We start from the raw sequence: 27,219 nt of genomic DNA on the forward strand, positions 1-27,219 counted from the left end.
TGTGGCACTCTCTGGGCACACGCCAGCCCATGTGTAACCCCAGGAAGAGGTGGGGCTTGGTGCCCAGAGCTGCCCAGGTAGCTTCATCATGAACCTAATGTGACTCTGGCAGCTTCTTCAGTCCTGGAAGGGATGGAGTGAGTCTCTCACTCACAGGGCCTCATGGCTGCTTATTAAAGTCTCAAAGAGGAGGCATTTCAACAGAGGTTCTAGATTGTGGTTCTCCTGGCAGAATCCAATCCCATTTAGAATTGTTAGACAATTTCCCTCTTTGTTTTAACTGAACTTTGAACTCCTTGAGAACCAGGCACTAATTCTTGCTAATTAATCCTGCATCAGTGGCGATGAGCTGGAGGTCAGGGGGTCTGAAGAATGGGTGGGGGTAGAGGGCAAGATGATCGGGGCAACAAGAGGGGCGGGACCCTGAGGACCAAAGCTGGCCTGGACCCTCAAGGCCACACGGAAGGGCTGAGCTGGTAGAACTAGGCTGCAGGGTCCAAGATGAGAGGGACGGCTTAAGGCAGCCTGGCTTTACACCTTAAAGCTCCCTGACCATGGAGATCATGTCCTCCCTCTCCCTCCCCCCAAGGAAGCCCCTCCTTGTCCCAGGGCAAGCCCTATCTCCCCCTCACAGCCAAGCTTCTAGGAGAGTTATACAGGGGTGTCTCTACTATCTCACCTGCCAGCCTCTCCTCCGACCACTGCCGTCTGTCTCCTGCATTCTCAAGGTCCAATCCATTGGCTCTCCCCAGCCTCTCCCTCCCAGGTCTCCCTGCAGCACGTGCATTGGGAATCACCTACTGTTACTCCTAGAAACATGCTCCTTTCTTAGGCTCCCTTGATGTTGCAAGATCCAGGCCTTTCAACACACTGACTGGCCCCTCGAGATCATCTCTACCTCCGCATTCTCCTTGGTCACCTAAGCAGGACCACCCCCAAGGGCTCTCTCTCCCAGGGACCTCACCTGGTGGATGGAAGATGATTTTTAAGTATTCCACTGTAGCCCTCGAATTTCCCTGCTCCTGATTTAAAAAAAAAAAAAAAAAAAAAAAGCCACCTGCCTTTCTCTTCTGAATGTCCCACAAGCTTCTCAAGCTCAACACGGGAATTTTCTTCTTCCAGTTTTATTGAGATATAATTGACGTACAGCACCGTATAAGTTTAAGGTGTACAGAGTAATGATTTTATTTACATATATCATGAAATGGTTACCACAAGAAGTTTAGTGAACATCTATCATCTCATATAGTTACGAAATTAAAGAAATAGAAAAAATGTTTTCCTTGTGATGAGAACTCAGGATTTACTGTCTTAACAACTTTCATATATAACGCACAGCAGTGTTGATTATATTTATCACGCTGGATGTCTCTTTTTCTATGAGTTTGTTTGAAGTATAATCGACCTACAACACTATGCTATTTCCTAGTGCACAATATAGTGATTGGATATTTCTATACATTTCAAAATGATCATCATGATAAGTCTAGTTACTATCTGTCACCCTACAAAAATATTACATAATTATTGACTATATTCCCCACACTGTACATTCATACCTGTGACTTTTTTATTTTATAACTGACAGTTTGCACCTCTTAATCTCCCTCACCTATTTCTCTCCTCCTCTCACTCCCCTCCCCTCTGGCAACCACCTGTTTGTTCTCTGTATCTATGACTCTTGTTTCTGTTTCAACATGGACGTCTTGATCTTCCACGAGAGCCTGCTCCTCCTCCAGGGATCTATCTCTGTGAACAGCACCATCATCCCCTCGGTTGCTAAAGCTGGAGACTGGGAGTCATGTACTCTCCGCCTTACTATTTCCCATCCGATCCTGTGCCAAGGCAGGTTCATTCTCCCTTTTTAATATTTCCTGAATTGTTCCCCTCTTTTCTTCCCCACTGCTAGCTAGTTCCCTTGCCCGAAACACCAACCTCGCAGTTGGTCTTCCCTGCCTCTCCTTCCAGAACAGACAACCTCCGTAGCTCCCTGATCAGTCCAAATTCCTCAGCCTGGCATTCAAGTCTTCGCATAGGATGTCCCTGCTGTTTCATGGCGATTCTGACCAGAAAGACGCACTTGGTCTTGGGGGGTGGGGGCGGTGGCGTCTCGCTCAGGTTGCCTGGTGAAGAGGGAAGAGCCCAAGTGCTGATCTAGGCTAGAGCCTTACATTTGTTGTTTTTGGGGTCCCCTTTTGGTGACTGTGCCTCAGTTTCCCCCACTCTCCCAGTGCCGCAGGCGGGGCGACACCCCCGCTCCTGTGGATGGAGCATTTGACGTCCACCTTATCCAATCAGTGATCGCCATTCCCCGGATGGGCCAATCAGAACCAGGGACGCCTGGAGACTTTCCCCGGATGCTAAGACTGAGGCGCTCTCTTTCCCACCGGCATGAATCTGAAGGCGCGCAGCCGTCCTATCACCGCAAGGAAAGAGTCTTGTGCGAGGGAAGGAGGCACGAGATGGAGAGGGAGAAACTGGGTGGTAGGATGTTGTTTGAATCTCTGAATCAATCTGTGCCTAGAGCCAGCCCTACCCCTGCACCTTTCACTTCAGACGGACAGTAAATTCCCGTAAACAACCCTGAGTTGGGTTTTCTCCCTTTTACAACATGAGAAATCCAAACTGGTACGCAGAGTGAAGAGAGGGGAGCTCCCAGGTGGCTGGCTTCCGGGCCCTCGGCATCATCTTCCGGGAGGTCACCGTGTGATCTCCTGTGGGTCCAAGGTCTACAATTGGAGGCCTGGCTGCCCCGTGCCCCTGGCCCGCACATCCGATGTGGACCGCTGGCATCCCAAGGTGTGTAGGCGTAGAATGAGAACCATCTGGAGTGCTGATTGAAGCCTTAGGCCCTGGGGTGGGGCCGGGCCCCTGGAATGTGGACGCTGAGCCCCAGGCACAGGCCAGAGAGTGTTGAGGGCTTCTCAGGAGGGCGACAGGCTCCTGGATGACACAGAAGGACCCCTAGATTCTATGAGTCACTAGAAGATAGGAGGAGGATGGCCACATTCCCAGACTTTTCCAAAGGGAGTAGTCCCCACCCAGGGAGGAGACCCAATCCCACCTCTCCCAGGAACCCTTTGGGAATGTTCTTGGAAACAGCTGGAGCAGGGCTTGCTGGGAAGGGAGCACAGGAATTGGGAAGTGCCCAGATGCTGTGGGAAGAGGGCAGGATTGAGTGTCCTGGGAGGAATGGGGACTGAGAGTTGGAAGGTTCCTTAACGTTCTTCCATGACAGAGCCTTAGAAAGATGATCCTGGCCTCGCCTCTGAGGTGATTGGAGGATTGGAATAGGTAAAATTGGGGTGTGGAAATTATTGTGGAAAGCCCTAACTTTCAGTGGGGCCTGGGAGGAATCACCCTACGCGTGGAGATGAACAGCCCTACCCAGGGTCTGCCTGGAGAAGAAGAATACTGGAGGCCCTTCTCAATGAGGATGTTGCATCAAAGATCCCCAAGGATGTGTGCTGAGAACTGGGGGTCTTTGATAGAGCTGGAGGGTGATCTGGAGCCTGGGGTGGGGCCCAGGGGAGCCTGGTGTAGTTGGGAGGGGTCAGCATGAGGGCAGGGGCATTGGAGGGAGTCAGGGGGCTAGAGGCTGAAGGAGCCCTCCTGATGCCTGGGGACTCAGTCTTGTCCCCTGGCCTTCTGCCCACCAGCTGCCACAAAGCTGAGAGGAATCTGCTTTGCATTATCAGAGGAGCTGCCTCCCCCAGGCATATGGTCAGCAGACCCCACAGCCCAGAGCATCATGGGAGATGTCTTATGACCCCAGCTCTGGCTCAGCCCCTTCTTCCCCTGGAGCACAGGCTCAGTGGCCCCCATCAGGCCCCTCCCCACTGGGTGGAGAGGCCTTTTCTATTGTTCCAAGTCTCATCTCAGCTTCATTGCATGGGATGAAAGAGGGGAGGGAGGCACTAGGGGAAGAGAAGGGGCCCTGATGAGCAGACAAAGATGGTATCATTCTGTAACCTAGAGAATGAAAGAGACAAAGAGTGGAGAGGAGAGAGCCTTGGGGATGGGGAGGGGAGAACAATAGGCCTCGGGCCCAAGCAGACTGATGATACAGGAAGAAGCCAGGGAACATCTATCTGCCCTCTGAGCCCACTGGGGGCTCAGAATGAGGTCTGACTCTGGAGCTAGCGGCACGATGTGGCAGCCATTAGCCAAATGTAGCTACTGGGCACTTGCAATGGGTCTAATCCGAACTGAGTTGTGCTGTAAGAATAAAATACACACTGGCCTGTGAAAACTTAGCAGAAAAAAAGTAACATATAATATCAATAATTTAAAAATATTGATTATGGGCTTCCCTGGTGGCGTAGTGGTTGAGAGTCCGCCTGCTGATGCAGGGGACGCGGGTTCGTGCCCCGGTCCGGGAGGATCCCACATGCGGCGGAGTGGCTGGGCCCGTGAGCCATGGCCGCTGAGCCTGCGCGTCTGGAGCCTGTGCTCCGCAACGGGAGAGGCCACAACAGTGAGAGGCCTGCTTACCGCAAAAAAAAAAAAAAAAAAAAAATTGATTATATGTTGAAAAGATATGTTGGATATATTTGGGCTAAATAAAATGTATTATTATGCTCATCTCACCTTTTTCTTTTACTTTTGTAATGTGGCTACTAAAAAATTGAAAATCACATATGTCACTTGCATTATGTTTCTGTCGGACAGTGCTACTTTAGACCACATTCATTCATTTATTCAACAAATTTTTATTGGGTGCTGGCTGTACATCAGGCAAGGTGCGCAGGATTAGATGGTGAGCAAAACCAGACCCTGTCTCTGGTTTCCTGGAGTTTACAGTAATCAAATAATCACTCAGACGGGTGCCTAATTGCAAAGAGAGATAAGTGGTCTAAAGAAAAGGAGTGGAACTTGATGTTCTCTGAACCTGGACTCAAGAAACTTGATTTCTTTCCAGAGTGTGGTGAGAGCTTTTCCCCAAGGAAGCACTGAACTGGGAGGTAACTTGAGAAAGAAGGGGAAAGAGTATTACAGAAAGGACAACCTATGCAAAGGCCCTGTGGCTAGAGGGCCCTGTGGCTTGAAGCTTGAAGAATTGTGAGGGGCCTGGTTTGGGGAAGAGCAGAGAGTGAGGAAGAGGACAGCTGGAGCAAGGCAGTGAGCCTGGAGGGGTTGGCAGGGGCCTCACGCAGCCTCCAAGGCCACATTAAAGATGGGGAGCCGATGAAGCATTTTTTGCCCTTGCAGGGGAATTAGAGAAGGAAGGATGGAGGTTAGGCTGAAGGAGGGCAGAGGGGGTTTCTCCACAATGTGGTGGGGGAGGTGGGTGCGAATCTCTGGTACAATGTCTTTCAGGCTCTCTGCTCCGCTACCCCCAGAAGCCCAAGGCCAGTGTCAGTCACCTCCACATCTCCTACCCAGTCCTGCATGCTACGAGGGGCTTTCTCAGTGCCCTCTTCTCACCGTCCCTGTGGCCCATCCTTTACCTCTGACTCCCACCTCCTGGCCCACCTATCCTGCCCCACCCTCACCCTCCACACTGCAGCCAGAGCTGGTGCTTTCTAAGATGGAAATCTGTCTATGGCACCCCCTGCTTCGTCCCCGTCAGTGGCTCCCCAGTGTTCTAAGATGTAGTCCAGGTGCTTTAACGTGTCCCTTTGTCAGCCCTTCCCCATCTGGCCCCACTGACCTCCCACTCACTCTCTGGGCTGCAGGCACAGGAGCCTCCCCAGGCCCCATGGGCTCTGTTCTCTCTCTTCAGGGCCTTTGCTGCACTGATTCTTCTACCAGGAACTCTCTCCTCCCCTGGCTTGTTGACTCCACTTCAATAGGGCTCAGCTTCAGTGTCTCTTTACTGGCAAATCTTCCCTTACCCCTGGTAGGGGTGAGTCTGGGTTGGGGCCCCCACTCACCCCTAGCATGGCACCGCACACCACACAGGGGCTGTCTGCTGCCACCCCCTCAAGTACGTAAGATCGTGGAAGACAGGAGTTTGTGTCTCCATATTCCCACAGGCAGCATCCGGCTCTCCCCCACCAAATTAGAGGCATTTCCCCCATGAGAATGGGGGCTCTTCTAGGATAGGAATTATACCTCCCCCATCAGATTATAGGTATCTTCAAGTCTGGGGCTGTGTCTCCCCCATTAGATGGGAGGCTCCCTCAAGACAGTCTGTCCATCACACTGGGAGTTACCCAGGACCCAGGATCATTTCCTATACCAACTCTAAATCACTGCCCCCTTCCCACCGCCTTCCTCACAACCCTCACAGCCTAGGGGTGGGAGATGGAAGACAGCTTCCCTCCACCTCATGCCTAACTATTGGCTGGGGCCCGGCTGGCCCCTCCCAGGATCGCAAGATCAGGAAGGCTTGTTTGCTGTTCTTTCTGGGAAAGCAAGCCTCCCGTGGCATTCCCTAGCAACCACAAGCCGGGCCCATCAGAAGACCTGGCCAAGCCATCAGGAGAGGCTGAGCAGCTCAGACCAGCTGCCAGGCCAGCCTGGGAGAGGGGCACAGACCCGGGGCCTGGAACCCTGCAGCTCCCAGACCAGACAGGGCACAAAGCCAGGCTGGTAGGAGCTGGGGTTGGGACCTGCGTGGGAGAGCCACAAGGGAGGGCCCTGCCCAACTCGAGGCCAGACCAGCCAGGCTCCTGCCAGGCCATCTGGAGCCAGACCTTGTGTGTGTGCTTGTGTGCTGGGGTGTGGTGTGCCTTCGAGGCCATGTGGGTGGCTGCGAGCTGTGGGGTTGTGACCTGGCCCTCCCAGCAAGCCTCTGGCTCCTCTGTGGTCAGTTTCACTTCTGACATCTGGTCAAGTTCACAGCTGGCCAGCTTCCTGCATGGCCATTTTTACTTTCCCTCTCCAAAGTCTGGCGGCAAGGGCCCCCCACTCTCTCTCTATCCCACTTAAATTAACTCCATGGTGACACATGTGAATTTGCTGGATTTCTGTTAAAACTTCCCCATTGTGTGTGGGGAAAATAGGACAGGAACTCACTGAGTTGGAAATTATACCCGGGTCCCTGCCCCCCACACATAACCCCCCACCAACTCAAACCACGTGTATTTCCAGAAAATCTCTGCACGATTTTCCTTTCTTTGCTATTTAATGTTCATCATTTATGTTTTATGTGTAGGTTTCAGGAGGACCCAAGAAATGATTACACAGGATGCAAGGGGCAGGTGACAGGGAGTGTGACAAGGAGTCTGGAGCTCACAGCCCCCAGCTGGGGGGGGGGGCAGGAGGGGGCAAAAGGGTTCCATCTCAGCCCAAAGGGAGGCAGGAGGGGCCCCAGAACCAATCACATGCTGAAACATACTTGCAACCTCCGACCCCCTCCCCCACTGCTGGGGAGGAAAAGAAATACCTCAGACTCTGTCCCACTCCCCACATTCACAGGTGAGGGGCCAGCAGGTGAGTTTCCTCCTCCCATCACAGATTCAGGTCAAAGAAATGCCATCTACGTACAACGTTCCCAGTCCCTTACACAGGGCTGAGAGACCCCTGGGCTGGGGAGGGGGTGGCTGTCCGTGCACGTCCCGGTCAGGGCTCGTTCATGCTAAATAGAAGCAGGGGAACACTCATTCCAACATCAAGCAAAACAGAACAGGCCAGGAGGGACTTCATGGCCCCTTTCTGGTACCAAGCTAGGGAAAAAACAGTCCTTTGTAGGGTTCTCTAAACTTGGGAGAGATCCTCTATGGGCCACAGTCTAACTCAATTCCTTCTTGCTGCATTCCCACGCTGGTCCACTTTTCTTCATTGCAGCCTCCAGGGCCCAGCCAAACCCGTGCTTGCAGGGAAGGGGTGGAGCGGGGGAGCATTCCTCCACGTGCAGGCCCTTGGAAGGCAGGCGCCAGCTCAAGCCTCAGCCGTCCTTGGCCTGCCAAACCCGGGGGCGAGGGAAGACAGCGAGTAGAGTTCAATTCCCTTCACTGCTTCTCTGGCAGCTGCCCCAGGAGGATCCGGCCACAGCCCAAGAGGAAGAACTCTTGGAGAGAAGCAAGATTTCTCATCCTGTGTGTGTGTGTGTGTGTGTGTGTGTGTGTGTGTGTGTGTGTGTGTATGTGCCTGTAAATCTCTGTGTCGCAGGTGGGGTTCCTTAGTCCCCCAGGGCTGACTCCAGGGGAAGATGCTGCCTATACTGGCTCTGGGTCTATGCTGGGATGGTGGGTACCTACAGATTAGCCACACCACGGATGTCACACTGACACGCCTGAGGGGACATGCAGAGGGAAGCAGCACCCCTTGCCACAAACCCCAAACCTGACTGGGGTCAGGATGGATCAATGGGCCAGGCCATGGGTGAAGCATCCCCTCTCCGCAGGGGCTGGACAGGCCTGGAGATGGTGAGGGGCAGGCTGGGTTTGGCTTCGAGACATTTCCCAGAGGGTCGCCTGGCCCCCCACTCCCTGCAAACCTGAGGCCTGCACCCCTCGTTTCGGGGGACAGCCCATCTTTGGCCTCACCATCTCTGGGTGGCTTTGGGCAAATCACTGCCTCTCTCTGGGCCTCACTCTCCTGTTCGTAAAATGAGGAGGATGGACTAGATTTCAACCCCCTCTTCCAGCTCTATCAAACCTCTGATCCTCTTCATATTAGGCCAGAGGGGAGGGGGGAGGGGGGGGAGGGAGGTTTAGGCCACGAAGGTGCTCCCTCATTCCCCAAGTTCACAGTGTAGAGCCCACGGCTCTGGTTCCTCAGTCTCTCCCTCTGAGTCTCCGGGACCCTGTCACGCCCTCAACACCATCCCTGGTGTCAGCCCCCCCCCCATACATGACAACCTGCTAAGGTGGGAGGGGCTGGCCCCCCTAGAAGTGTGGGGGGGAAGGGAACAGGAGGCCTGAGATGGCGACAGGGCAGGACAGGGTGGGAGAGGTAGCAGGGGCACTTCTGGCATTGGAGAGGGAGGGTGATCGGAAGCGATGGGGCCAGAGAGGAGCAGTGACAGGGCTGTGGTTTGGGGGCCCGGGCTCCGAGGCCCTGCCCAGAGGCGCGCAGCTCTGACGCTGGCCTGTGGGGTCGGCTGGAGCATCAGTCTTTGGAATGTGGGGGCAGGGCAGGGGCTCCCGGGCCGGCTCACACCGGGGACGTGGCCGTGGACTCGCTGCACAGGCTCTCCACAATGTCGGCTCGCTGGATGCGGCGCAGGGCAGCCAGGAGGGTGTCAAGTGTGGCGCTGTCCTGGGTGGCCCAGCTGGCCAGCAGGGCGCGGACCGGGCAGGCCTCCTGGGTGAAGGAGTCTATGTGCTCAGGCTGGTAACCCAGCTCACCGGCCAGATGCCGCCAGGTGTCCCCCGCAGAGCCACTGAGCAGCTTCTCCACCTCCTCCCGCTTGGCCGGCGGCAGGCTGCTGTAGAGGCCTCCGTCACCCTTGAGGGCTGCCAAGAACCCAGGGGGAGTCAGGCGCTACCCGCTGGACACCCTTTCCCCCACAGTGGGAGTGGGGGCCTGGAGTAAGACCCAAGAAGGGCTGAGGCATTTCTCCTCCCGATCTGGGGAGGACCCGAGAGTCCAGAAGAAGCAGAGGGATGCCCAAGATGCAGTCCTGGATGTGGACAGGGCCGTGGAGGCACCTGGGGGTTGCTGACTCACGTCCCTTCCTCACCCATAGCTCCAGCACCATCCCTACCACCTAACCTCCCTGCCCACTAACCCTCCCACCCCTCCCCAGCAATTAATCAAGGCTGAGGAGACAGGACTTCTGGTCCCAGACTCAACTGCAGCAAGTGTACTGGGGCTGGGCTATGGGCCACCGATTAGGGGACATAATTAACTACTTGTTCCCCAGAAGTCCCGGGCAGGAGGCTAATTGCAGCCACACTGGGGAGTGATTAGCCCTGGGGGACAATTAGCTGGATGAGTCTAGATGCTCCGATTGGCCAAAGCTTCCGTTTCCCAAGTCATCCCCACCGGAAAGGGCCCCTCCTACCCGTGCCCTCAGCCTGCCTCTCCCATCCTTCCACACAGCGGCCCGCAGCCAGGCCCTCTGCAGTCCCTCCTATAGCCTAAGCTTAACCACCCCTGTTGTTCTCCCTGCCTCGCCCCGCCCCCGGCCCGCCGCCCGGCCCCACTGCTTACCCTGGCCTGCAGCTGTCTGTGTGTGGGACTGCTGGTCATGCAGGCTCTGGCTGTCCACAGAGATGCCGCTGTCGCTGTGCAGTTTTTCTCCCTCGGGTGGGGGCGTCTGGTTCACGGGCCGGCTGTTGGCTCCTTGCTTGTTCTGTTTGCAGCTGTTCCACCTGGAACCAGAGGACGGCCCCAGTCACAGGGCTGAGGGGTACACGGGCCGCGCCGCTCAGGTATCTGTGCTCTGGTGTGTGGGTGCCGGGGAGTGCCCGTCTGTAACCCCGCACAGCACAGGAGGCTCTCCTTCCTCTACCTATCTGCCCTTGGCCCACACCGGAAACGCCACGAGGGCAGAGAGGCACCCAGGGCTTGGTGTGTGCGGCCGGTGTTCAATAAACGTCTGTGGGATGAATGGTGCACGAATAAATGCCTTCCCCGGAACTCCACTCTTCCCAGTCTACCCTTCTAAAGTACTCCCACGTGTGTGCAGGGGTATGTACACGGATTCCCTCTGCTGTTATAAGCAGTAAGAAAAAAATGAAAAACAAACCAAATGTCCATCGATAGGAGACTGGTTTAATAAATTATGATCCACCCATATTACTGAACGAGCAATTATAACTAATCAGATTATCTATATGTTCTGAGGAAAGCTCTCCCGAGGGAGATTAAGTGAAAGAGTAGGTTGTAGACTATGTATAGTGTTATCGCATTGATGCTTTAGAAAAAAAAAACCTGCGTGTGTTATGTATAGGTTTTCCACACATGTGTTTATAAATGCATAGAAAATGGCTGGAAGGGATCCATCCATTCCAAACAGATTCCCAGGAGGAGAGGGGTAGGATTTGGGGAGATAAAAGGAGGCTTTACTACTTTTTGCTTTACAAGACATTGGTCTTCTTTGCATTTTCCCAAATAAGCACGTTATTACTTTGATGATTTTTTTTTTTTAAGAATGGAAAATGCACTTAAACATTTAAAACGCTTTCTAGGACTTATCCACATCCTGGATTTCTGGATATGGGTGCCATCAGATCCCATGTGTGACATGGGAAGGAAGAGATACATGCACACATACACACAGGTAATGGGGTTCAGGGAATGAGGACACAAGCTGTTGGTAAAGGAAGCTCTGTGTGCAGGGAGGCAGGTGGGGGAGCAGAGTGGGGGTGGGGTGGTGCTCGCACCAGGACAGGACAGGGACCATCCCCTTCCCTCCTCCTGTTGACCTGCCACACCCTGGAGTGGGGAAGCTGATGGTAAGTGAGGATGAGCTTGGTTTGGGGTTGAGTTAAAAGAGTGTGTGCTGGGCTTCCCTGGTGGCGCAGTGGTTGAGAGTCCGCCTGACGATGCAGGGGACGCGGGTTCGTGCCCCGGTCCGGGAAGATCCCACATGCCGCGGAGCGGCTGGGCCCGTGAGCCATGGCCGCTGAGCCTGCGCGTCCGGAGCCTGTGCTCCACAACGGGAGAGGCCACGACAGTGAGAGGCCCGCGTACCGCAAAAAAACAAAACAAAACAAAAAAGAGTGTGTGCATTTTCAGGTCACGGTCGCAGCAAAGCCCTCCTTGAGGGTAAAGATCTGGCTCCCTGGCTCCCGTTCCCCCTCTCACCTCTTGAAGGCGATGTAAGCCACGAGGCCCACAACCACAGCAGCCAGGATGGAGCAATAGACCGGAATGAGGTTGTCGGTGGTACCTCGGGTCACCACGGGCTGGGAGCTGCCCATCACTGTGGTCACCACATCTGACACCGTGCTGGTTACGAGGTCTTGATCTGGAGGTACCTCAGGCTCCTCGGTGCTGGGGTCTGTGCTGTCTGAGCCCTCCGGGGGCGTGGCCCGTGTAATCCAACGGCCAGGGATCTCTGGGAGAAAGGGCTACAGGAGTGAGGGCCCACTCCCCCCACCCCTCTCCTATGTTCTGACCCCCAGAGCTTCTCCCCCAGCCCCCTCCTTGCTCCAGATCCTTGTATGTCCAGCGGCTACACCCAGGAGAGAGGGCTGGGATTGCATGTACGATGTCACGATAGCGGAGAAGAGCAAGGGCCTAAGCATCAGGGGCCCTGGGTCCCCTTCGGCTCTGTCACTGACTTGCTGTGTGACTCTGGACCAGTCCCTTCAACTCTCAGGACTTCAACTTCCCCATGAACGGGGATATTAAAAGAGACGGTCTTTAAGTTTCTTTCCCCCCTGGGTATAACTGTGATCCTAGAATTCTACTCTGCCTACCCTGGGTACCCAAAAAACCATCATGGAGGTAAACACACAAAGAAGAGAGTGGGCCCTAGGACGCCTCCAGCTGGAATCAGGCTAGGGAAATGTAATTTCTCTGGCCACAGGTTGCCCCAGTGGCACCAGTCACCCCTGTCCTAAAGAAGGATGAGGGTAATCAGGTCTGGCAGAGAGGTACCTTCCCCGGCACCACCCCCTGAGAATTGGCATCCAGTCTCCTTTCTAGTCTCTGGTGTCCTGGGCTCTAGGCTCGGGCAGGGCGGGGAGGTGCCCAGCTGGCTTGCTTCCCTCTAGCTGGTCCGTGGAGAATGGCTGGCCTCTATTTCCTGCCCTGCGTGGCCCCTACACCATCTGATCTTGCTACCCAGAGATGACAGGGTCAGATAGCCCAAACCCAACTTGGGAAGGTCGAGGACTGCTGGTGGAGAGAGGGCCCCCAGAGCAGGCACTGCCACTGCCTCAGGGGAGGGCGACTGCCCTGCCACCCGCCTAGGTTCTCTCATGCCAGCTGGGCACTGCCAGCCTCCCTGGCAGGGGATCCCGCAGCCCCTGGCGCAGGTGGGTGGGATTTTCCATTCTGCCACCCAGCCGGGGGCAGTACCTGGGGTTGTGGGCTCTGGACGACCTGGGGGTACCTGTCTGGGCAAAGTTGCCTACCCCTTCCTTCCTCACTTCCCAAGCCTGGAGCAGGGAGGGAAAGCAGACAGGACATGTTGATGGGGTGAAGGGCGGGCACTTTGCTCCCCAACTCTGCCTCACCTAGCCCCCAGTTTGCCCACCCAAGTTGGAGTTGAAAACGGCCCACCGGTTTCCTAGGCCTCCTTGGCTCAAGGCAAAGATGCTTCAAAGGCCCCCATTTTCAGCACAGTTTGAGGAGTAAGGTCCCCACATGGGAATCTGGAATCCATCTGGTTGGCATTCGGGAGGGGGCTGCCATCTGCTGCCCTATACCACCCCTCCCCCATCTCAGTCCTGGGAAGGAAGGCGTGGAAGAGGTGGGGCAGGGGGTGGAGGAGACACAGCCCCCCTTCTGGCAGCCCCAGACAAGGCACTGGCCCGGGGAGGGTCTTCTCTTGCCCGGCTAGGGGACTGGGCCAGCTGGAGGGGCAGAGCCTGAGCCCCGAGGCGAAGGGTACAGCTCTGCTCAACTGACCCGAACCCAGAGGCTGAAGGCATGGCTGGGTGGAGGGTCACTGAAATCAGGCATCACAGAGATCGGAGAGCAGTGGGGAAGAGGTGAGAGATGGCCCAGGCTGAAGACAGCACCTTCCAGGGCGCTTTCCCCTCATCTCTCCGATCCCTCCCCCGTGTTTGGGGGTGGGGATGAGATCCAGGTGTGGCTGTGTCCACTAGCATTCCAACCCACGAAGCCCTGGCAGGTCCTGACAGCCGTTTCCAAAATGGGAGCTGTCAGACTTGGGGGTGGAAAGACGGGGCTAGGTTACTCCTCCTAAGCGCAATATTTTTTGCTTGGGGAGGGGGGTAGGTTCTGCCCCCAGGGTGGGTGAGTCACCCTGTTGACACCCCAAGCATTTATGCAAGGAAGTGCCCTGCATCGGAGGGGAGGGGGGCAACCAAGCCACCACAAATCAAATTCCATTTCCTGAAATGTTCCCTTTGCCCTGGAGCTGACATTCAGCCCTTCAGAGGCTAGAGGCTGAGGGGAAGAGGGGCAGGGATAAAGGCACCCCTTCAGGGTGGCTGGGAAAGTAGAGTGGTATCTGGAAGGAATATGTGAACGCCAAAAGGCAGAGCCCACCCCTCCCCCAGCCAGCACCTTTCTTTGCTCTAACCGCACCCCTAAGTACCCCCCCCACTAGCTGGTGCGGACTTGCCCGCAGAAGCGTGCCACCTACCTGCCTGCTGCAGGCTGCTGAAACTCCCTCCCTGCTCCTCCCTGCACCTGACGCTACTCGCCTGTCTCCTGGCCCGGTGCAAAGGCCACTGGAACCACCACGTTCTACACCCCACTTCTCCACCCTGACCCCACATCCCAATGCAGCAAGCTTCACACACATACCTGGCCTCAGCCCAGCTTAACGGCCCTTTGCACCCTGAGCTCCCTGCGCCAGAGATCACAGGATGTGGAAGGCAGGCATGGGTGTGTCAGACTGGAGGCTCCCCACGGCAGGGGATCTATCTCTCCCATCCAACTGGGGGCTGACTGAAGGCAGAAGCTGTGCTGCCCCCACCAGAACGGGGGGGATCTCTTGGGAGCTAAGTGCTGGGACTGCGTCTCCCTCATCAGACTGGGGCAAAGGCTGTCTCTGTCCCGTCCAACTTAGGGCTCCTGAAGGAGGCACTGCGTTGCCTGCTCAGAGTGAGAGCACTCGGAGGGTTAGGCCCCAAGGGGAAACAGCTGACCAGGGTGATAGAAAGTAAAGGCATTGTCAATCTCTCCCTCAAGATGGATGTCACCAAACCAGGGACCAAAACGGTTCTGCCCTGACAGCCCCAGTGCTTCCTCCTCCCATCCCAGGAACTGCCCCTTCTGGCTAAGGTGGGCACACCCAGCTCCCATCCACCCAGGAAGCTGAGGGCCCTCCATGTGCACCTGCCTCATCCTTGGGCTCCCAAGCCCCAGGCTTGCTGTTCCCCTTCTTTCTCTGTCCCGAAGCCCCTGTCCGCACGACCTCCTTAGTGTCCCCTGCGTCTAACTTCGTCCTTGACTAAACTGTACCAGTGACTGCTGACCCCTCCCCCACAAGTTGAAGTGAGCCCAGCCCCCGTCCCAAACCCACAGCAACGGTGGAAACCACGTGCAGCGAGGAGACTGAGGTCCAGAAACTGAAGTGACCTCCTTGACATCGCTCGGATAGTAAGTGACAGGGCAGACCTCCATCCCAGGTCCCAGAGCCATAAACCACTATGGGCCTCAGAGCCGAAAGGTCCCAACTCCTGAGGGTCCTCAGACCCCTTCCTCCAGTGCAGAGAGTCTGCCTCAAGGATCAAACATGTCCTATCTGTGCTCTGGCCACGGAGGCCACCTTCGCGCCGCTCATCCGCCACCCGTCCAATTCCCAGCCGACAGCCACAGATTAACAAAGCCCTGGACAATGAGTGTGGCCTGGGAGGATGAGAATGGCTTAACAAACAGCCCCAAAGGGTAAGCAGTGGATAGGGTCCACTGGTGGGAAGGATCGGGAGGGTGTCCACTGGCCCCGCAGGCCACGGCAGACCCTTGCGGACCCCGGGGCGCCCCACCCAACCACCCCGCAGGCCCGACGCTCACCCTCGCACTCGGCGTCGGCCCAGCGCGTGCACTCGCGCAGCTGGCGCTCAGTGTCCTCGCACACCGTGCAGGGCAGGCACGGGTCCACGTGGTTGGCCTCGTCGGAGTACGTGCCGTCGGGGCACTCCTCGCACACGGTGTTCTGCTTGTCCTGGCAGGAGAACACGAGCCCCGAGCCCGCCTCGCACACGCGGCACGCCTCGCAGCGGCCCGTCGTCTCGTCCTGGTAGTAGCCGTAGGCGCAGCGGCACACGGCGTCGTCGGCCTCCACGCAGGGCGCCGACATGCTCTGCAGCCCCACGCACTCGGTGCACGGCTTACACGGCTCCGTGGCGCTCACCACGTCCGAGAAGGTCACGCCTGAGGACAGACGGACGTGCGGGGGGAGCCGCGCCCCGAGTCTAGCCGCTTGCCCTGGGGGCACTTCGGACGCAGGGGCTGGAGGCCTTCCCTCTCCATCCCGGGACACCCTCGTTCTACCTCGCCCCCTCACTGACTCTCCCACTTTTCCCTCTGGGCCCGGATCCCCGGTGTGTGAAAGCTGGTGGCACCCGACTGGGAAGGAGGAAGGGGGCCAGGACCCCAGTGCCCCAGGTCCCGGAAGCTTTGGCCCTGTGGTTTCAGGGGTTAACCCAGCTGGTGCCGGTAAACTTCTTGGCAGATTCTCTTAGAGAGTTCCCAGCACGATTAAGGAATAATCTGAGCGTGGATCCCACCCAGTCCTCCCCGCAGGCCAGAGTTAAGCTGTGAACCCAGCCGGGGCAGAGCCGGCCTTCACCAGGGAGGCTCCCACCTCAGCTGCCCTTCCACTCCTCTCTGCACAGGTGGGGGCTCTGCACAGGTGTGGCCTGAATGGGAGTGACTAGGGTTAGACAACAGAATTTCCCACCCATGGCACTACCCCAGCTGCTGAAGGGCTTGGCTCTAGAGGGCAGGGATGGGACTCGTGGCAAGAAAGGTACTGCAGGAGGGATTGAAGCTAGAAGGAAGGGAGGACTTGCATATCTAGTCCTCTGCTCTTTCAAAGGACATGAAGGGAAGATTTCCAAGCTCACTCTTGATTCGTGCTCTCTTAATTAATGGATGTGAGCTCTAGAATAAGGGGAGGGATGCCAGGGTCCTCTCCGCCTTGTGCAAAGAGTGGGGAAGGCACAGAGCCAGATCTTCTTCACCCCTTCCAGCCCAGGGTGGAGAACTCCATGCCAAAGTGAATCCAAGAGGATGTATTCTTGCTCCAACAGCAGGAAGAGCACAGATTTAGAACCTGAGAACTGGGGAGGAAGGATTGCTCAGAATGTGGAAATAGAGGTCGAGAGATTGGGATCCCAATGGAGGGAAATCGAGGCTTGCTGTGGGGGTCCTATCTTAACTTTCTTTAATGCCATCAAGAGACAAGATGGAGCACAGGGTCATTGTCTTGGAGGTTGGGGTTGGAACTGCAGAAGCAGAGAAGGAAAAAGCAGAGAGAAGTAAAAGGGGCAGCAGTTGGGGAGAAGAGAAGAAGAGACAGAGATGGGCCTGGAGGAAGACTTCAGTTTCAAGTCAGTTCTGGCAGACGGACTCCTGTGTTTCTCTTCCTAGGCATCAGGCAGATCTGGATTCAAAACCTGCTTCCATCACTTTATTAGCTGTGTAACTCTGGGCGTTTTACTTAACCTCTCTGAGCTTTTTTCTTTCTCTGTAAAACAGGGAATAATGTCTCCACTCACAGGGTTGTGATGAGGAATAAGTGAAATTCCTCAGTAGCACTTGACACACAGCAGGGATCCTGTAAAGGTTGGGCCCCCTGGGGTGGGCAATGATAAACTCAATGAACTTCAGTAGCAGGGATATTAGTCAGACATCAGAAAGGACTTCCAAACTGAAACAGCTAAGGCAGGATGACCAATTTATACCAGAGGCTCCTATCTGGGAGGCATGTGGCAGCAGGGGTGGGTCTAGTCACACGGGAGGGGAAGGGGAGGGCCCTGCCCATGGGAAAATACAGAAACTTAGCAGCAAACTCCTGGGAGGGGGTTTTAGGGGGTGGGAAAAATGTGGTCTTTTTTTGGGCAGAGAATGAAGGCAGCAGCTTAATGGGTTTCCTTGTGGAAACGTTTTGAGGATAGAGGGAAAGTCCACTGGGGTCTCCGTCCCATAAAGCGGACTCGTAAAGGCAGCCTGTTAACATAGCTGGGGTGCGGGGAGGGGGGGGGAGGGGGAAGGGGGGAAAGGGAGGGGAGCAGAGGGTGGAGGTGGGAGGGAGTATTCCGAGCTGGTCTCTGCTCCTGTCTCCCCTCCCCTTACCCGGAGATGCCCTCTCTCAGCCTCTTCTATCCCACCGCTTGTTTTGACAGAAGGGACTGGGGTCCCATCCTAGGAGACTTAGGGTCCAAAGAGAAGAGGCCCTGGGCGGAGTCTAGGAAATAAGAGAGGCAAACGTGGGAGGTTCCAGGGTAGCTGATGGTCGGCCAACCCTGCCCTGGGATGGAAAGAAACCCTGCTAGGCCAGGACCAGGGAGGTGGCCAGATGGCAAGGTAGCAAAGGCATAATGAGATGTCCAGCCTCCCTACCTGGCATCCCTCTGCTGGGGGATGGAGTTACAGGATCCACTAGTACAGAAATAGGAAAACAGTGTGTTTGGGACACCAAGGAGTTGGGGCTGCCTGAAGGACAGATAGGCTGTGTGCAGTGAGGTGCCTCGAGGTAGCGGTGGTGGCGGTGAGGCATTCAAAGGTAAGACAGGCTGGCGGGGGTGTTCAGAGTTCCCAGTTCCTGTAGCCTTGTCCCCAACATGATTAAAGAACAATCTGGGTAGAATTCCCACTGGCCCTCCAGGTGGGCATTGCGTGCCAGGTAGAAGGCAGGATCTAACTGTCAACAGGAAAGGTTTCCAGGCAGAGTCAGGAAAAGGGCCCATGGCCTGAAAGCAACAGAGGGGGCGGAGTGAATCCAGCAGAGATGAGACTCCTGAGTCAAGCGCAAAGAATTTCAGACCCCAGACCTGCCATCTTTCTGCCCCCCTCATCCAGCACCTCTGGAAGATGGGGTTCTCTCCCCTCCCCAAGGGAATCCCAGGTAGGAACGGCCACAGTGCCCCTCCCCCCTCTCGCACCCGACATCACCCCCCGGTAAGGACATCCCCGTAGTGCTCCAAACCCCATCCCTGCTGCCTGGGGAGAGCTCTGCTTCCTCCGTCAGAGCTGGAGAACAGTTGGCCCCGGGGGGAGGGTTAGCGACACCCTCCCAGGATCCCCCAAGGTCAGTCTCCGGGGCAGCTAGGATTTGATCGACCTCCCCTCCCCACAAATGCACCAAGGGTAAGTGGCAGCCATTGATTTTGCAGTGCAGATGATATTTTTAGCTGGTCTTAGCATCAGCTACTCCTCCCTCCTGGCCATACTCTTCTACCAGGCCTCTCTACCTGGGGGCTGGGAAGGGGCACAGCCTGGGGATCCCCCTTCAGGTCCCCCTCTTCCTTCTGCATACCTCCCTCATCCATTCTGAGCTTCCCCTCTCTGCCTCCTATGCTGGGTCAGACCCACTTCTGGCACCCATACGGCTGTGGGCAGGAGTCCCTGCCAGGGCGCAGAGCACTTGTAAGGTCTCTACTGGGCATGCCCTCCAGCCCCCTTGCCCTCCCTTCCATTCCGCTCCCCTCCCCACACCGGACACCCTATACTCACTGTCCAGGCAGGGCTCACACAACGTCTGGTTGGCTCCGCAAGGCTGGGCCACGCCCTCGCCCAGGTTGCAGGCTTTGCAGCACTCACCGCTGTGGGTGTACAGGCCCGTGGGGCACACCTCCTTGGCATCTCCGAGGGACACCTGGGTGGAGGAAGATCAGAAGAAGGTCCGACTGGCAAGAGAAAGCGGACGGGGTAGACTCTGAGGGAGCAAACACCCCCCCCTAGAGCCTTCTATTGGAACCACCTGGCCTGGGATGAGCTCACCAGGGAGGCATTTGGCACTTGAAAGCGGATGGGGAAGAAAGGCAGTGGGGGACAGCATGCCCCTGCAGGCTGCTAGGGGTGTGAGATCAGAGCTTCGGATGCTGACCTTCTGCGAAGTACATCTTGGGGTTACAGTAACTCCTGGAATCCCAAGGATACACCATGTGGGGAAGGCAACCTGAGGCCCAGCAGAGGACCTTCGGGCAGCAGTCAGGAACCAGCAGGCAGGTTGCAGCTCGCACAGGGCTCCCAGCCAAGGGGGCAACTAGAAGCTGAAATCTAGCCCAAATGCCACTTGCTAAGCCGCACACCTCCAGGGATGCGTCTACCCAGAGGAGAGTCTTTTTCTATCAAAGTCTATCAGGGCTCTACTCCTCGCCCCTAATTCTACCATTCCACATATTAAGTGTCAAATGGGAGGTGTCCAAGAACAGAAGGGTGGGACCTTGGGTTCAAATCTTGGTTCTGCTCTGGGAGTTCTGACCTTCTCTGCTTTCCCACTCTGAGTCCTCATCTCTCTAGACCGATAGAGATGGAGACAGCTCAGGGCCAAAGCAAATGACCAGCGAGTCATCAAGAGTCTGGCGCCAAGACAGGAGAAAAGTACGCCTGTTACCAATAATGAAAAAGTGGCTGCTCTCACCACCCAGCAACCCTGCTCCACCAGGGTTTGATTTCCAGCCGCCAGCCCTCCCCTCTCCCTGCCCCCCATGCAGCCAGTGGGAACAGCACTGGAAACAGGGGAAAGGAGAGTCAGATTCCTGCCGCCGAGGCATCTTTGCTCAAGGATGGAATGATTTAGCACCACATTCCCTAGAGGGAGGGGCTGCTGGCAGATTGCTTTATATTTCTGTTCCTTACAAAAAATCTTAATGTCTAATAAAACTCCAAAGCCTGTTTCCCTGGCTCCAGACCGTGTAGCTCCCATGTGAGGCTCGGAGGGAGTACGGGCTCTGGGATCACGGGACCAGAGAGGAGCTGTAAAGGTCATTTTGGGCATCCCTCTGCTTCCATGTTGGCCAGATCACGGCCCCAAACACTCCTTTCCCCTCAGTCCTTTCAAATATCCTGAGGTCTCACTAGGGTATGGTGGAGGCACGGGGATGGACAGGTTGGATCAGTCCAGGAGGCAGCCTATGGTCCTCAAGAAACCGGTGGGGGGGGGTGCAGGCAGCAAACGAGGGGAACCTTGGGTGTTGCCACCATCTCCTCCCAGGTGGCAGGAACACAGTGCTGGGGACATCTGCAGACCAGGAGCCTAGGGGCAGGGGGTAGTCCCAGATACAGGCTTTCCCCCAGGAGGTGAGCAAGGTTCCAGAAAGTTCTGTTCAGATTTCTTTTCATCCTTCAGGGCTCTGCTTAAATGTCACTTCATCAGGGAAGTGGTCCTGTGGTCCAGCCCCTCCCTGATCTGACAGATCAGGCAGAGCTGCTCTGTCACATGTCCCCCCTGTTCACTCTTCTTGTCTGGTCTGACGCTCTACAGAGTCCCCCACTGGACTCTCAGGTCCCTGAAGGCAGGGACTGCGGTCACCTCAGTGCCTGAGACGGTACCTGGCACATATTAGGGACCCAACATGTATATTTATGGAATTTAAGAACATAATACAATATGGCCTCAATTAACTAGAACTCCAGGGCCTGACTTTCTGGATACCTGAGTTTCTGGAAAGTCATGGCTTTACTGTTCTTCTCACCCAATGTTTTTCACTTTAACCATGGGGGCTGCACCTTCCTCTGTCTCTGGAACATACCTTCACGGTTTCCCCATGACTCAGGGACTCAATATTTACATCAGTGAGTATTCTGGGATGCAATGCAGCAAAGCCCTGTGTTCTTGATCCCAAATTACCACACTTTGGTCTCTTTGAGTTCTCAGGGCAGGAGAGTCAGATTCCAGCTTTTCTTATAGTTTTTCTGCCTCCTCCCTTCCTGTCAAGATATCAGTTTTCAGTTCTTGCTGCTGCCAGTGTGACCTGAACAGTCCCTCCCCAGTCTTATTTATTAGGTCTACTTGAATTTTAGAAAGTATGTAACTAGCCCTGGGAGGAAGGTGTATAAAGTGAGTGTAAGTAGTATCGGAACCAGGAGGGGGGCCGTTCTCAGAGTAAAAAGCCTGCCTCCGGGCTTCCCTGGTGGCGCAGTGGTTGAGAGTCCGCCTGCCGATGCAGGGGACACGGGTTCGCGCCCCGGTCAGGGAGGATCCCACATGCCGTGGAGCGGCTGGGCCCGTGCGCCGTGGCCGCTGAGCCTGCGCATCCGGAGCCTGTGCTGCGCAACGGGAGAGGCCATGACAGTGAGAGGCCCGCGTACCACAAAAAAAAAAAAAAAAAAAGTCTGCCTTCCTCCTCAGTTGCCTTCATTGCTCTGAATCCTGGTTCATAGCTTAGAGCTGGGTGACCTGGGACAGGTTTTGAATTTCTCTGTGCCTCAGTTTCTTCATCATTAGGTAACCATGACAGTACCTGCCTCAGAGAGTTGCTGGAGGCATTAAATAAATGAGTAAGGTGTTTATTCACTTTGGGACCCCTCTTTTCTCTTTCCCAAAGTCTTCTGTGGCTTTTGGCTGTGTTCCAGTTAGTTGAGGTCAGTAGAGACCTGGGTTCCAGATAACTGAGGCAATCTGACTGTGGCAGCTGTGGGCAACTGCCCACAACTTGCCTCGCGCAAGCCCCTCTTCTCAAAGCCTGCTCTCCGTGCTGCAGCCCGTGGTCCTCTCTCTTCTCCAAAGTCTTGCACTTGGGAGTCCAGGCTACATAATTAGTAACCATGTGTTTCCTGTGCTTGTTTTGTTTTCTATTTCAAAACATTCCAGATCTGCTACTTAGTAGTATGCTACTTTGGGTAAATTCTCTATCTCTCTAAGCCTCAGTTTTCCCACCTAAAACGCTGGGTTGGTGATACCTACTGTCCAGGTTTCTGTGAAAATTCAAAGGAATAATTTATGCAAATCTGCCTGATGCATAGTTGGATTTCAATAAATGTTGGTTATCAAAGAAGTGTCTTGTCTTAGGGAGAGTGAGCTGCTGAGCCTGGGGGCTAGGTAGTGGGAGAGGAGAGTTGAGCCATCCCCAAACAGGGGAAACCATCTCAGAGTACCGGGCAGGATAGAAATGAAGAGAGACTTACCCACCAAGAAAAGTCTGAAGAGGGTATGGGGACCGAAGGAGGATGGAGAACTGTTAACTAATTCAACTACTTACTGAGCACTAAACTAAGAGTTTCCAATGAGACATGGTCCCTGACTCCTGAGAGGAATCACAGTCCCATGAGGGAGAGGAAATATCACCCCGAACAATGGCTCCAGAAGCTGAGGAGGAAAGGCTTGAGGGATTGCCTTCATCCCCTCTCTGACAGATGTGGAAACTGAGGCCCACAGAGGTCATTCTGCTAAGTGACCTGATGCACCAACCCGGCCACACCCTCTATTGGTCCAAGGCCAGGCAATCTTGGGAAGCAGGGAGGGATGACTAGGATTCAGGCTAATTGCTCCAAAATGATCAATTTACCAAAATGATAGGCACATTTGCTTGAAATTTATACTTATTACACTTATTCCATTTTTTAGAATGTTTGCAATTTTTTTTTTTTGGTGCCATATCCAGGCTTTCTAGAAACTAAGGTGGAAATATCCTTCGGTTAATTGACTTTAAAAAGAATAAATTTATTTATTTATGTATTTAATTTACTTTTGGCTGCATTGGGTCTTCATTGCTGCACGCAGGCTTTTCTCTAGTTGTGGCGAATGGGGGCTACTCTTCGTTGTGGTACGCGGGCTTATTGCTGTGGCTTCTCTTGTTGCAGAGCATGGGCTGTAGTCACGCAGGCTTCAGTAGTTGTGGCTCGCGGGCTCTAGAGCACAGGCAGTAGTTGTGGCACACGGGCTTAGTTGCTCTGTGGCATGTGGGATCTTCACAGACCAGGGCTCGAACCTGTATCTCCTGCACTGGCAGGCAGATTCTTAACCACTGAACCACCAGGGAAGCCCTGAATTGACTTTTTTTTTTTTTTTGAAGGACATCAGCTCAGCTTTTATTTATTTATTTATTTTGGCTGTGTTGGATCTTCATTTCTGTGCGAGGGCTTTCTCCAGTTGCGGCAAGTGGGGGCCACTCTTCATCGCGGTGCGTGGGCCTCTCACTATCTCGGCCTCTCTTGTTGCGGAGCACAGGCTCCAGATGTGCAGGCTCGGTAATTGTGGCTCATGGGCCTAGTTGCTCCGCGGCATGTGGGATCCTCCCAGACCAGGTCTCGAACCCGTGTCCCCTGCATTGGCAGGCAGATTCTCAACCACTGTGCCACCAGGGAATCCCCCTGAATTGACTTTTAATAGTTAATTTTAAAAAACTGGACAAAACAGAAAATACACCAAAACAGTTGAAAGAATTTGAAACTATAGGAAGGCTACAGTGTGATGAGTCCTATCCATTCACAACAGCTTCAGCAAAAGGTTCCTTAGGTGAATGGAGCCATTGGCTACCATCATGGGGTGGGCGAGTTTTCAAATATGCAAAGGGTCTTTTGAGACCAATGCAAGCCCTGGGGAGGCACTGGCACATGCCCCCCACTCCTTTAGATAGGGTGGATTTGGGGTTGGAGACAAGAGCTAATTACTGAGGAGGATGCTGCATGAAGACTTTGAAAGGGGGCAGGGGTCTGAGTGGGGGGTGAAGGGGCTCAGTTATAAATTTGTGGTGCCAGGGGCATAGGACACGATCTAACCTCCAGGTCTAGTGGTGGTTCAAGGCCACGTGTCTTTCCGTGATCTGGAAGGTTGGGCGGGGGTATGCCTGGCATAAGGAGGAAAGAGTAAACTCCAAGCCAAGCATCTTGGGTTCCAACAAGGGTGCCACCACATAGTAACTGGGGGAGCCTGGTTTCGTGCCTGAAGGTATGGGAGATTCAGCTCCCTCAACTGTCAATGGGAATAACTAGATTTACTCTACTGGGGCCTTATACGGATTAAATAACACAAGAGAAATTACCCAGGGCAGTGCGTGGCACACGGTAGGCTCTCAACCAGTTTTATTATTCCCGCTTCCCCACCCCGCACCCCCAGGGAAGAATCTAGGCGCGGGAACGGGACCAGGCTGGTACAGCGGGGCGGGGACCCCTTCCCTGCCAGAGTCGCCTCCCCCACCCGGCCGCTCCCGTCCCCGCATTTGCCGCCCTCGCTGCATCCCTATTAGGCGCATTAGCCAGCCCGGCGGCTCCGGTTACAGACGTCTGAATGACAAAGTGCCTCCATTACCGGCGTGGCCCGCCAGCCGACCCGCCGGGACGCGCTCTGGTTTCAGCACTCTCGCCGCGGCCCAGGAAGAAACTCGGACCGCTGCGGTGCGCAGCGCCAGCCCATAGACAGCAGCCCCGCGGCAAGGCGGAGGCGAGAGCCGCAGGGGCTGCAGGCGACAGATTCTGCGCCGGGTCCACCTTCCCGAGCCCCCAGGCCCTCCACCCCCAGATCCCCTCCTTCCTCGCCTTTTCTCTATTTGGGGGACACTCTCCAGCCCAGATCCGGAGCCCATGCCCTCGCCCCTCCAGGATCCTCACTACTGGCCGCCCCAGTCCTCACTCCCTTCCCCACCCCCCACCCCGCGCCCCAGCCGAGATGCATCTCTAACCCGCGGCGTTAGTCAGCAAACGTGCCCGCAGTCACTCCCAAATCTCCGGACGAAGCCGGAGGTACTGCTATCCCAGGGAAACCAGGCTGAGCTTCGGGGATGGGGCTAGCGCCCAGAAGGGGTCTCTGCCCATCCCAGCCCCCATATTCCGCCGGCCTGACTCTGGGGCTGGAGTCACGCCCGCCCGCCGCCGAGACACGCAGCTCTCATCCCGAGCTGGAACGCCGGGCTGCCCCTTAAGAGGTACGGGGAGTACCGAGCTGGGAATCAGGTGAGGGGCAGTCTAGCTAGGATTCTGTCTCAACTCGCTTGTGGGATCGTGACCAGACCAATTGGTTTAATCTCTCAGAGCCTCAGTCTCCTTGTCTGTAATGGGGATTTGGGGGCGCAATGTTCAGGTGAGAGATGAAGATGGCAGGGAGAGTGAGGACAGCTCCTCCATTGCCCAACCTTCCAGGGCACTCCCTTCATGGCCACACAACGGATCACATCTCCTGAATGTCTTGTCAGGACTACCGGGCGGACTTCGATGCTTACGAGGACCCACAGTCCTTTGCCGAGACAGAATCCGAGGCGCCTGAGCGCCTCCGTCTTGTTCCGTGCCCCGGGAACAGCTTCATCGAAAGCTGGGCGGGGCGCGGGCGGAATCCCGACCCGCCTGGGCGCGGAAACGGAGCCAATCGTCAGCGCGGTGCTCGGGCCGCTTAACTGGGGGTCTGGGTGGCGGGTGCGGCGCGCAGCCCCAGTCGCGCGGGGAGCTGCGATGGTTCAGCCCTCGCGCCGCAGCGCCCCCTGCGGGCCGCCTTCGCCCGCGCGACCCCCCGCTGAGCGCTGCCGGGACCGTCCCCGCTTTGCGCGTCCCGCCTCTCTGCACCCCGAGAAGTGGCGGCGGCGAGAACACGTCGGATGACTCCTGCTCCGTCCCATCCAGTCCGCGGCTCTGCTTCAAACCTTAAGAATAAGTGCGTAGGAGGAGCCCAGCAGTCGCGGGGGAACCCGGGAAGCGGGTTCGCCCCGGCGAAGTGGGCAATCCCTTCCCAGCCTCGGACCCCAAGCCGCAACTCCCCGACCCCGCGAGGCCGCGAGAAAGAGCGCGCGAGGCGCGCGGGAAGCAGCTGTGCTTCTGCACTCCTCGTCCCACCGTCTCTCGGCGGACAGGCGGGGCCCGACCACTTTAGGGTCCGCTCTCCCTTCTCCGTCCCTTCATTTTGCTTCCAGCTCTCTACCTCCCTCGCCGTCATCCCTTTTCTGCCGTCCCTAACCCACTTCTCTCTCTTCAACAGAGCCCCCCTCCACGAACCTCCCCCTCCCACGCCCCTCCCCCCCATTGTCTGGCCGGTCCTCATTGTCCGATGCCCGGTCCCCTTTGCCTCCAGTCCCTCCATCCTCCTCTTACATTGTTCCATCCCCTCGTCCCCGGTTCCCCACCCCAACCACACTCTCTCCTCACTTCTCTAGTTCCCGTCCCATTCCTCCTGCTTCTTTAGCCTGGGTTCCGTCCCACGACCCTCCAGAAATCAAGATGCTCAGGGGGAAAGTCGCCTCGAGCTCCCAGCATTCAAGCGCCCTCTTCCGAAGAACCCAGGCATCCGAGAGCCCCACGACTCCCTCCTGAGAGACCCCTCCCAGCTCCTCCACACCCTCCCATGGTACATGAGGACCCGCATAGGTGCGCCCCTCTTGTCCGCATCTCTACCCTGAATCTCAGGGTCGCCTCTTCGTTCTGAGAACCTTAGGCGCTCCTCCGTGGATACTGGCATCGGAGCTCCTCTCCTGCCATCCACCCCCCAGCATCTGGGATCCCAACGCTCTTTTCTCTTTTCCCTCGGGGAAACCTGAACTCCTTGGGGTACCGGTCCCGGGAAAGGGAGCGGGCTCCCCTCCGGCTAGCACTCACCCCCAGCAGCAGCAGCAGCAGCAGCAGCAGGCGCGGCCCGTCCATGGCGCAGCCGGCGGCACCTGCCCCCACCGCCCGCCTCCCGCGGCAGCGCTCGGCTTCCAGTTCAGCCCTCTCCGCGGACAGACACGGCTGCGCTGCGCTGCGCTCCAGCGCCCGGCCCCCAGACCTGGCGGAGGCTCGGCTCCCTCTGGCTGCTAGCGGGAGGTGCTGGGAGAAGCCAGTGCGTCGGCCCCGCCTCCTCCCCGCCCAGCCCGCCCACCCCCCGGA

General features: G+C 56.1%; 1 protein-coding gene across 1 annotated transcript; it reads right to left on the reverse strand.

Moving 5' to 3' along the window:
• Positions 1-4,702: 4,702 nt before the first annotated feature.
• On the reverse strand, positions 4,703-27,135 carry NGFR (nerve growth factor receptor). Its single transcript, XM_059047815.2, has 6 exons — positions 26,950-27,135; positions 19,165-19,306; positions 15,499-15,858; positions 11,647-11,899; positions 10,048-10,208; positions 4,703-9,347 (listed from the first exon to the last, which is right to left on the reverse strand). The coding sequence occupies exons 1-6, from the start codon at positions 26,992-26,994 to the stop codon at positions 9,046-9,048; spliced, it is 1,263 nt and encodes a 420-aa protein (XP_058903798.2). The 5' UTR covers positions 26,995-27,135; the 3' UTR covers positions 4,703-9,045.
• Between the last annotated feature and the right edge of the window lie 84 nt (positions 27,136-27,219).

This window comes from Kogia breviceps, chromosome 19, assembly GCF_026419965.1.
Source record: "Kogia breviceps isolate mKogBre1 chromosome 19, mKogBre1 haplotype 1, whole genome shotgun sequence".
Taxonomy (NCBI): Eukaryota; Metazoa; Chordata; class Mammalia; order Artiodactyla; family Physeteridae; genus Kogia; species Kogia breviceps.

Excerpts from the sequence above, each read along its gene's own strand:
- NGFR (XM_059047815.2), bottom strand. The coding sequence starts at position 26,994 with ATGGACGGGCCGCGCCTGCTGCTGCTGCTGCTGCTGCTGCTGGGG. Across the intron at positions 15,859-19,164 it reads GTGTGAGCCCTGCCTGGACA|GCGTGACCTTCTCGGACGTG; the intron begins GTGAGTATAGGG and ends GTCTGTCCTCAG. Across the intron at positions 11,900-15,498 it reads GGCCGACGCCGAGTGCGAGG|AGATCCCTGGCCGTTGGATT; the intron begins GTGAGCGTCGGG and ends CCTTTCTCCCAG.